Raw genomic sequence first — 11640 nt, 5'->3', positions numbered from 1 at the left:
ATGGCGGGTGTGAAGACGGTCGAGCTTCTCGTGGGAGTTGTTTTAGTTTTGCAGTGTTTGGGGGATGCCCGAGCCGAGGTCCCAGCAAGTGACGGTAAGAGTCCGCACATTTTAATAAGCATGAGCAGGACCTGAGTTTAGGTCCGTTTCTTCAACGCGTCTGCAACACATGCAGCAGGCAACACAACTGTGAGACACAGGTGGAGTGTGCGTGGCTTTGTTTTCGGCTCACTTGCATTCGTTGTAGTTGCGTTACACTCTATTTATCATATTTTAATGGGTGTATGCAAAATAGGAGAAGACCCCGAAGGCGGGTTCTCTTTCATTATCTTATTTTTAAGAGCAAGTAAGACGTCATGACCTACTATCTTCCCTTTTCTGTCGAGATCAAAGACTTTGTTATTTTCTAATTATCATATTTTCACAACCACTATACGTTTGAGTTAATTGGCTTTCTTTTCCCCCCATCTTTGCACATTAATTTGCCCTCAGGGTGAGCTAATTATTCCATATTGTTGTAATATAGTCAGAAGAATCAGTGCCAGGTATGAGAGATTTTGTTCTCTGATATGACCTGGAACAACCCTCTGCAACTTTTTGCAGATTTGAGATCAGTAAGCATTGCACGGTGCAGGTGTTTTCTCTGTAGAAGTCCTGCAGAAGATATGCTGGATACCTGCACGCTCTGTCCACCTTATCTTGATGTCCTTAAATATACGACACAGTCAACACTGGAGGATGAGGACTCCCGTAAGGAGAACAATATTCCTACTGTAAAGCCACAGTGTGTGCACCTATAAAGTCCACTAATCTCAAATATAGTCCATCACACACACACACACACACACACACACACACACACACACACACACACACACACACACACACACACACACACACACACACAGCTCGACCTCTTGACAGACGATGGAATAAGTTCATGCCGACGTTGGTCCTGTTCACACAGGCGAGCTCTTGTTTCCCACAGCTTTTATTGCTGGCAGTGGATTTTCATCACGTATCAGATAGTGGTTAGAGAAATGTTCGGCTGCTGACAGTGACTGTAAATTAAACCCGTGAGTGTGCGAGTGCAGACCACAGAGTTACTGGAATGTACGGCTCCGTTTGAGAGAGATGCTATCGGCCGTGTGTGGCCACTTGCACACACTTTTTTCAGATTCACACAGTCCTTCTCATTCTTATTTATGAATTCAATCAATCTGCTGGGCCGCCGCTGCTGCACTCATTTCACATCAGTGCTTTGGTAGAAAACAACAGCATGTATGCTTTTTTTCCAGAATGAGGCTGTTTTTAGAGGCTGCAGATTGAGGAAAACACCAACATCCATTAACAAAAAGGGCATATTCCTCTCGGAGTGCTTCATTGCTCCATCTCCTGCTCGGGCCGGACACATTTAGTATGTAGGACAGTATTTTTAGACATCCGGGCGAGGTGGTTCCCTTGTCGTGGACTGAACTCGACTGTGCTGTAAGGAGCAGCCCCCTGTCCTTCCTTAGGCCTTTGTTTCTTAATAAAGTGCAGGTAGACTCCTCCACTCCCTGGAGGTAAAATAATAATGTACCGGTAAAGCTTTCCTATGGCTCAGCAGCTCCAGCAGAGCCTGCGATGTGAAAAGACTGGCTGCACTCCTTGCATGTATTAGTTGGATGAGCTGTGTGAAGCACATCTGGGTAAAATTACACAACATCCTGTGAGCTTGGTGTATCGTTTTTCTTTAAAAGAAATTTTATTTCAGTCTGTGATGTGACCCAGCGATACTCTCGCCAGTGGCACACTCACAGAATTGGGGCTGCTTTTGGGGGGTTAATTTGCACTCCGGTGCTTCTCTCAGAGTGGAAAAAAGAGATGTTCCACTCGAGTCTGGATTGTGTCTGCATGTCCGATAGGAGAACGAAAGAGGGAAAGAGCGTGAGAGAGAAAGTCTAGCCTTGTGTTATGCTGCGGTCCCATTTAAAAGCCTGCGCTGAGGGCTGCTAATGTGCTAAAATTGCGGTTGTGTGGAATTTAGTTTGTTGTGGGTGCTCAGAGTTGTGTTTCTTTGGTCGGCGGAGGGTCGATCCGCTCTCACAGGCAGCGATATGGACGTTTCCAGCTCCCTCCTCCATCATGTTGCCAGCAGCCACCTCTGAAATCATACAAACACACTCTCACATAGGAGTGTAAGCTGCAGAGAAACATGCAGACCGCCTCTGAAGTTTGACCGTCGGGACAATGGCTTGTTGATACCAGTTTGAATCCAGTGTCAAGTCTGATAAAACACACTGGATTCCTTAAACTCCCCAGTTAACAAATCCCTTTTCAGTCACAAGTTTTAGGTAGTGCCCGTTGCCTCACTCTGACAGGTGTTTGCAAACAGAACCGATGACGTGAACTCAGCGACAATACGTTCATTTCCATCCACTTTTTAATTAGCGCATAAAAAGGAAGACATTTTGGAAAGTCTAAATAGTTTCTATGCTCGCCTGAGGTAGAAAAGTTAGTGGCCTAATAAAACATGAGGTGCAGTATTATGACGTGCATGATATGAGTATATTTGGTGACTCATATGTACATCAGATCTATGTGTGACACACACATGGACATGCACAAAACACCATTACAGTTTTACACATAACATTTCCATGTGTTCCAGTTTTTCCTTGTTGCAGTGTATGTTCCTATCATACTTCATAAGAGACTGCATCCAGAAGTCTTTAAAAACAAGTCTTTATAACCCATTATGGATTAAATCATTGATACAGGAGCTGATGATAGTAGCAGTAGTAGTACACTCGGTTGAGAGTGACACACGTGTCGTACCGATGTATGTTCGGATCGTGACAAGTTAAGTTACTGCCAGCAGAGTCCTTAAACCAGGAAATGAGTTTCACTTCCTGTTCCCTTATCTCAAAGTCAGTATTTTTTTAATGGGTCTTTGGTTAAATGCCTGAAATAACACAATCATATTTTGTTTTAAGACATAAAGTTCATCAGTAAATACCCGTCTTTTGAATTTTGAAGCTTTTACGTGTCTTAAAAAAAGGAGTTGGCTAACAAGTGGCTAAATGAGTCCGCCTTTAGCTTAGGGGTGGTGACATGAAGTCATGTGACCACAATGTAGTTAATCTACAGGCTAACGTTGGCTTTTAAGTGTTCATTTGTAAAGATTATGTTGCTGAACAAAACATTTTCATATCATCGTATCATAATTATTTGTTTGCTATAAATCCCAAAACAATGAAAAAATCTCAATGCCTTTTTGTTGAAGTAATTATTTCGATGCTAGCAAAAACACGTAATCTCTGAAACACTGAATAGCCACCGCAATTTGTTTATTATTTTATTCGAAGCACAGACGCTCATCTGTTTGGTTGAAAGGATTCAGTCAGTGTCGTGTTGAAGATGATGTCATGGCAGTTTCAGGTTGGGTAGCTGAGTATCCCGCCTACACTGGGCGGGACTATCCGCGGTGGATAAAATACTGGTACCAAAAGTGAGTTTGAGCCAAACCATGCAGAGCAAATGAGGCATGAACATAACTTAACCCAACATCAGAGAGTCTGTTCGGATCCCAGTGGTTAAGGTATAACACTCTTACAGTACATATTTTATATTCTAAGAGATGAGTTCATTTCCCACCAAACAAACAACATAAAACGATTCGATAAGGGGATAAAAAAAAAAAGGATTCAGATTTGATATCAAACCTCGTCCCTTTTCATGATAAATGCTCTCTTCTCTTTGTCACGCTTGAGGAATGATTCCCGACACAAACCGTCCGTGGGGCACAAAATGGGAGGTCCGGCTCGATCTGCTTTAGTGAAGAGATTGTAAGCCTTCTTGGAATCTGCCCTCCCTCCCCCGTCTCCCCTCTTTCTGACATTGCACATTTCAGAACGGACAGAATGAGCTAGCCTCTTTATTGGCCCTCTGAATGACCTGCTGAAAGGATCTGCCATGAATGGATGACGGGGGTGGGGTGGTTTGACAAGGAGGGGCGGCGACGGCGGCGGCAGGGGTTTATGTGCCGCCCCGTATGCAGACACAGTGGGCCGCGCCATACATCTCGGAGGCAGGGTCGACCCCCGTACCAGCATGCAACAGCACCAGCAGGCTCCTGCATTGGTCACGCCTGGCCCTCGACTCTGAGCTCCCTGCCCATTTTGTACTCCTGGAAGAAGCTCAGTTTGATGGCTTGAGAGGGCCGGAGCGGCACACAGAGTTCAATGGGCTCAGACACAAAGAGCAAAGAGGCCACTAGTTAATGAAACCCAGCGCAGTTAAGCTCCTCTTTAGCTTCTTCTCATTGTCTTTCATGTGGTTCAAAAGCCCCTTCACTTCCCGATTGCTGCAGAGCTCTACGAGTTATCTGCACTCGATCCCTGGCATTTTATATTCTGTGTGATTTATTTAGCTTATTCAGAGCTGCAAAATTATGGATCTTGTCCATCAAGCAAGTTTGAAAAGGTCAGAGGCAGGAGCAGTGACATTGGTATAAGTCTTCCCCTTTTGAACGTTGGCGGTTCAGTGAGAGATGACAAGCATTTTCCATTCATTATAAACATCATTTTCCACAGATGATTGCAAAGCCGCCAGTAGACCACAGCTGTTGACTCTGCTGAGGGATGCTGCCGTATAAGAGATGCTAGATCATCAACTGAGGGGTGAAATGAGCAAAATGGTTTTTTATTTAGGTGGGAAGAGTTTTCTTAGAATATAAGCAAATCTCCTTCTTTGCTGAGCACCTTCATAAGTATTACAGCTGCATTATATAAATACTGCACGAGCAAAGCCATTATATTAGGAGAAAGAAATGGTAGGAATGTGAAAGGATAATACCCTCCTTGGATGCTATTACACAGTTATATTTTATGAAGATCCAGAAGTATTTTTGTGATGAGGTGTTGGTGACGGAGTTGGTGTACTTTATCTGGTGTGTCAAGAGTTCCTGTTTCTATACACAGTGAAAATGCAGTCAAAATTGAAATATAGGTGGAAAGGTTGGTAAAAACAAAATGGAAGTGCGTGAAAACTTGCATTAATTTGCATTTTCTTTCGATGATTTTCTTGAAATTTGATTAAATTTTGCTCTAAATTTGGTTGATCAACTATCTATCTGTGAGGAATTTATTTCTGTATGATAGTTGAACGCTGGTGCAAAATAAAGCATTCAAGTTATTTGATGTGAAGGACTGACATCAAACTGTGCCATTAAGGTTCTCTTTACATCCACCTCCTACTAGTTTGTAGCTGCATGGAAAATACCATGATCGTTGACCATAACAATGTGGAGCTTTCTTTGGTGGATTTGTCCTTTGAAGTCATCTAATCTGTTCCATGTTAATGCCAGTCACATGCTCTCATCTTTGTGTTATCTTGCCCGTATGTTGAGGACTTCTGAACAGTTGAACTATGAGTAAAGGTTTTGACCTCGGCTGGGTTTGATGCAGGATCTTTTGAGTGTCTCATTAGATCACAGAAGGCCTTAGACGGGTAAAAACCTGGCCTCTACAGTGTAACCTTGATGCACACCAGTAAAATCCTGGTATTTGACGACTGTAACCTAAAGTTCACAGGATTTTATGGAGAATATATTGGATAAAATGGTTGGCTGGATGGCAGTCAGCTGTGTGGCCTATAACAGGAGTCCCTGTTGGCTGTGAAACAGATGGGGGATGATTTCATGCTTCATACACAGCGAATCTGTTGGAGAGGCGTCTTTGTATCTGAAGGGAGGAAGTGAAAAACACAACAACAATGAAAAGAAAAATAAATTGGGAGATTTTGACCTGTATCTAGTGGCGCTGGGCAATACATCAATATCGTATTGCTACTGGGATATATGACATTTTAAATATCGTAATATGGCCAAAATGGTGTCTTTTCCTGGTTACAAAGGCTGCATTACAGTAAAATTATGTAATTTTCTGAATTAACCAGAATCTTCTATTATTTGTCTTGGCCCACTTTACCCACATTATGGCCACAATCCCCTCATATCTCAATAATGATATACATCGCAATACAGCATGCTTTCTTGTAATTCAATACATAAGTCTGCATCACATGGTTTTATTCACTCTAAAAATGAAAAGTACAGAGTATGTTCTCATTTAATTAAGACATTTGGTGCAGAATAAGCTGATTTTTAGATCCATTGAAAGACAATAAATGATCATATTGAATTATCACCCAGCCCTACTTACTATTTACTAAATACAACACTGAAATATATAATGAGATACAGTTAAACAATGATGAGTCCAGTAGTAGTATATCCACATTACCGATGATTATTTATCAAAAATCTCATTGTGTAAATATTCTCAGTATTAATAGTCAATCCTACAATATTGTAGCAATATTGACATCAAGGTATTTGGTCAAAAATATCGCGGTATTTGATTTTCTCTATATCGCCCAGCCCTACTATTGAGGTCGTTTTTTTTTTCATCACTCAAGCCGCCGCAAGTAGCTGTGCATCCAAACAAAAAAAACGCTTCTGAATATGTGAAAACTACATAATAAGCCTGCTTCTTATCCTCGCGGCGCCTGCACCGAAATGATGAAAAGCAACCCAAGATTTGATGCGCTCGCTGAAGGACGCTGAAAGAGGCGGCTCTCCAAAGGGGAACAAAGTGTTACATGCATGGCTATCATGAAGGAGCGGAGAGAGCGTGGTGTTTCAGGCTGTCCAGTCATGCTGAAAGAAGATAAGGTGCCAGAGGAGCCTGTCACCCCACCCCGAAGCAGGCTTCATATCCTGAGCCCAGCAGGAGCGCCGGCTTGGCTTTGTCCCACAATAGCAAGTGTCACTCAAAGGGTTTACGGCATGCTGCTACATGCCTTTGCCTATATGTGCAACTGTGTGTGAAAGTTTTCTCTCTCACACTCTGTATCTGTGACTGTCAGTTCCCATAGACTCTCTATCACTGTTGTTTTCTTGATTTTACCCTTGTATTTTTGATTTCGGACAGCAGCGAGTGAATAAACCAAGGCAGGATGTTGTTATGCCTGAGTTTCAAACCTCAGTACTTTTTGAGTCCAGACTGAAATTTGGCACTGAAGGTTTGGTCAGCTTCTTAGCCTTGTTTACTTTTTCTCTCATCAGATACAAAGGTCTGGTGGAAACACTTCAGAAGTTTGTCTTATTTTGTTCAAACAAAACCTGGCTTTTGCAGGCTTTCTTGCAAATTGCATTATTGACTAAGTATTGTTTTGGTATCTGTACCAATATTTCACTTTGAAATGTGGAAGTGACCGTTCACTATTCCCCTCCTGGTTTGGTACCAGTAAGTCACATGTTGAACCAGTGTACCTGGGGTGTTGGTAACAGAGATACTCTATATGAGTTTCAAGATTAGTGGTTTTCTTTCCAAAACCAAAGACACACACAAGATCAAAAGTGTATGGTTGGATGTTAGCTTACTTTCCAAGGCCAAATCTTATAATAATTGTTTTGTGAGGTTACAGGTTATAAATAAGAAATAGTGTTTTCAACCAACTATTGGAGCTATTTTAGCTGCATTAGCTAGCTTGCGACAGTTTCATTTCAGCTGGTGAAATCTAAGATGACCGGCCACAAACCAGAAGCAGCTCCTTCACTGTCTAAAATCAATTTATTAAATTTATTTGTTGAGCCCAATATCGAAAATCACTAATTTGCTTCAGAAGGCTTTACAATGTGCACAACATACAACAGTACAAAGTAACAGCAACAAACAATTGTTTGGACAATTGTGACATTTTTAGCAATATCTACCCATAGTCGCCGTTCCTGTAGTCTGACTTATAAGTCTGCTGTTGGCCGGCTATTTCAGCAGGCATTGGCTCCCCTTCCCCTTTCTATCTGTTTTACTGTGGCTTCATCCTGTGATTAGCACTGCCAAAGAGATTGTGATTGGTTTAAAGGAAAACAAACAAGGCAGAGCGTTTTCCCGTCTTATAGCAGAATGATGAAGTCGGAACTTTCTTTAGTGCTGATGCTGGTGAGATGTCTGTCTTTCTATGCAAGACTATTGTACCTGTGACTGATTTTCTCGTGTTTTTTTAAAGGTGTTGTAGTCAGCAAAATGCAAAAGACCTTCATTTATTTCAGTTAGCGCCATTACATGCAACCGGCCCCCTAACTTACCCCCATCAATCTGTCTATTGGTCTGTTCATCAAGTTAATAGCATGCTCACTTCAAAACCCATCAATTACAGTTTTATAACATGCAGTTGTTGCTTCTCATGGTGTAAAATGCAATGCTAGCTTAACGCACAGACTTAACAGAGCTGAGGTCGCAAGCTTAGCTTTTTGGGCATGAAATCGAATAGTTTTAGGTCAAAAACCTTCATGTACAGTTACATTGCCAGTGATGTTTGCATGTTTTTAATTTAAAAGACGGATCCTCTCAAGTTGCCACTGTGCACACAGGCCTTCTTGTCTCATTCAGCTTGCTTTGTCTTGACTTATTGATAACATATTGTCTTATAATGATGGGTTTCATATGTTCTTTACTGTTTAAGAAGGCATTTCATATTTGTTGCTGTCCATTCAATTAAGGTTGCTGTGACATAATGTGAAGGGACTCCAAATGCCCGTTGCCCCAGGGCCTCAATTAATATTAATGCGCCCCCGGTACTATGATTAGCCTGCTAATGCTGGGCACACTTGAGTATGTTCAAACAGTGTTTTGAGCTGTGCCAAGCAAACCCTTCGCAGACATTGATGTGTTTTCCTTGCTGTAGGTCCAACAGCGCTGCCTTTGTTACTCTGCCCGGAAAATGTCTCCACATTCCCTGTCCAGAAGTTTCTTTTTCCCGACCCAACTCATCCTGACAAAGAACAGGCATGCCCCGCAGCAACGGCTCCTCACAGTGCAACGCTTTGACGTGCCGGAGGATTTTGGGGTTGGGAATGAAAATATTTATCGTCACAAGTGTGTGTTTCTGTGAGAGGAGGCTGAGAATAGATTGTGACTTTGATGACTCCATCAAAGTAGTTTTCTGTTTGCCACCGGATGTCAATAAATTCATATGGACAGAACCAATCTGGAGGAGGTTTAAACTGATTATGGCTGTGGCTGTGTGTCTTTTAGTTGAACAAATTGTTCTGTATACTTAGAGGGACTTTTCGTTGGGTTGAAACTGAAATGGACTCTGCAGTCTAGGGATTTAAAGTTGGTCATCTGTTTTGGCGAATTCAGGAATGAGTCATGAAGACTCAACACAGTTCTCGTAACGCATCTGTAAGACCTCCTGCTCAGCTTTGCTGTTCATCACTTGACCCTTCAGGAATCTGGGCTGGCGGGAATGAGAGGATAAAGGACACTACCCAGAAGCAAGCAAAGGTTTTTAGAGGTCAGGGTGATCTTTGTTTTGGAGTATGCAGTTTTGGACAAGCTTGATCCAGCTGTTCACCTCCTAACTGGACGGTGAGCTCATCCCAAAGCTGTAAACAGGACACTAGTTGGCAGCACATTCATAATGGGAGTTGCTCTTGCAGAACATTGTCATCTCTGTCTTGTTTAGCGCTTCCCTTTATACTTATGACATGATCAAACATACTTGATTGAACAAAACAAAAAAAAGGCACTGAAGTCAACAAGTGATTCTGGTAAATGAGGTTTAGTTTGTGCCAGGTGTTTCCGTCTGCCCGGCAATGCTTACTTGCTGAGAGTTTCTCCCAGAGCTCAGGGCAGAGCCAGGAACAAAGGCTTGCTTTCAGTCTTTGTGGTGATGAATTGCAAGGTGTAACAGCAGCTGTACTGTATGGGAGACAGAGAAACTCGGCCCAGGTAACTAGAGACAAGTCTTGACCCAGTGGTATGTCCTGCACTGACTGACTGTGGGAGTTAATTGATTTTTTTTGTACAGTCTAGCAAGAACAAGCATCCTGATACCAAGGGAGGTTGTGAGGTGTTCTAGTTGTGATCCAGTAGGCAACAACACATCAATGTAATGGGCACACTAGATCAATGTCTGTGGTTTAGCTTTTCGAGCAGTAAATTGGCTAATCTGCAAGCTGAGGCCTGACTACTTTGACTCGGTATGAAAATGTCTGTTTGTGTTTGGAATATTTTGCATTTCTCTTTAATTTTGGCTCTTAGATGCTCTAAAATGTTCCCGCCCTATCGGCTGATGGAGCTGGAGAAATGTATTGCTCTCTGTTCTGAGGTGTTGTGTTAAAATGGTATATTTCATCCATTCTGAGCAGCTAACAATGTCCTGTCCAAAGAATGTGATGGATGGCATTTTGTTCTGGAGGGAATTGTTGGTGTTTGTGTCCATTAAAAGATGTTTATGCAAGAGCTCTTTTGTCAGGTGATGAGAGGAGCCCAGATATCATAAAGTGGTAATTGACTCCCATTTAAAGGCCATTCTCTCCTGTGTCCCAGAATGCTTTAATTCGCTGGAAAGTGAATTAGTGTGAGCACTTTAATGATGAAAATGTTATTCATGCCATTGCACAAAGGTAATAAATGTGCCCTTCTCTCAAACAGGTAGGGTGGGAGTGGATGATAAGCAAACGATGTTGAGCCATGAAGTCAGTTTGAGCGACAGTGTCAGGGATGTTATATATGTCATAGAAGTGTGATGGCCCTGTGGTGCAAAACACAACAGAATTGGACAAAAACGAAGAAAGAAAGAAAAAATGAAAACAGATTTTGGGAAATTCTGTAATGTTATTCCGAGTTCAACTCCGAGGCAGTGTTGAGGGGTTTATCATTGCACTGCTGTCCCACAGCAACCACAAGCTGATTCGTGTCTCAGGTCCAGATATTGATTAAATGTCTGGCTGGCTCCCCGTTCACCCGAAGGCCTCTGATACCACGGACACAGGAAGTAGTCAAGGGGCCAACTCACTGTGCATCAGCGCAACTGGGACCTGCTCTATGCCAACTCAGCTTCAACTTATTTATGTCATATTTAAAGAGTTGTAAGGATGTAATTCAACATATTAGGTGCCATAGATGTTCCCTTTTTTGTTTTCAGGCTGATAGAATGAAAGACCTGCCTCACAGCACATATTGAATGGGAGTTAAAAATGAAATGCCCCGTCTCCAGACAGCTGCCAAACCAATGATATATGCTCTGAAAATCCCATCTATCGACAAGCAGCCAAAATTGAAATGAGAGGTGGCGATATGAATATAAATGACTTGTTTGATGTCCTGTTTTTTGTCACGAGTCTTCCCCAAATGTCTGGCCTTGCAGAAGTATTGGATTTCTTTTGGAGCCGCGTACCACTTACTCAGTCCTTCAGTAATCTTTCATTTCCCCACTGAAAGCCATTTGGACTGTTTGTGATATAACGTGATTTTTGATATTTCATTCAAAGTCACATTGACTTTTTCTGGTAATATGATATATTAAATCTACTTCTGACAGTCGTGATCAGAGCAGGGCTGTTGGTGCACTCAATTTAGAGGTGATTCATGATATTTTAAACTTAGTAGGGATTAGACTTTCAAATTTATCAAAGTGCTGACCTAAATCTGGAATCTTTTGATAAAGTTGCATTTAAAGTCACATTTCCTCAACTAAACCCAACAAAAACAATGGAAAATTTACAATTACAAAGAATCAAAAACAACGAGCCGAAAGTGGTAAAAGCCAGAATTTCCCGAAAGAAAACTTGCTTCAGGGCTGTTT

At 42.0% G+C, this 11640-nt stretch overlaps 1 protein-coding gene across 1 annotated transcript in view; it reads left to right on the top strand.

Annotated features, from left to right (window-relative positions):
• The window catches only part of plxdc2b (plexin domain containing 2b), a gene marked incomplete at both ends in the record, with an annotated part of 84513 nt that continues 72873 nt past the window's right edge, over positions 1-11640 (top strand). Inside the window, one exon of the mRNA XM_079234389.1 lies at positions 1-94. Within this exon, the coding sequence (XP_079090515.1) occupies positions 1-94 (94 nt within the window). The remainder of the gene's footprint in view (positions 95-11640) is intronic.

This window comes from Taurulus bubalis (genome assembly GCF_910589615.1).
Source record: "Taurulus bubalis genome assembly, chromosome: 18".
NCBI lineage: Eukaryota > Metazoa > Chordata > Actinopteri > Perciformes > Cottidae > Taurulus > Taurulus bubalis.
The sequence above is the reverse complement of the archived record's forward strand: the minus strand, read 5'-3'. Positions and strand labels throughout refer to the sequence as shown.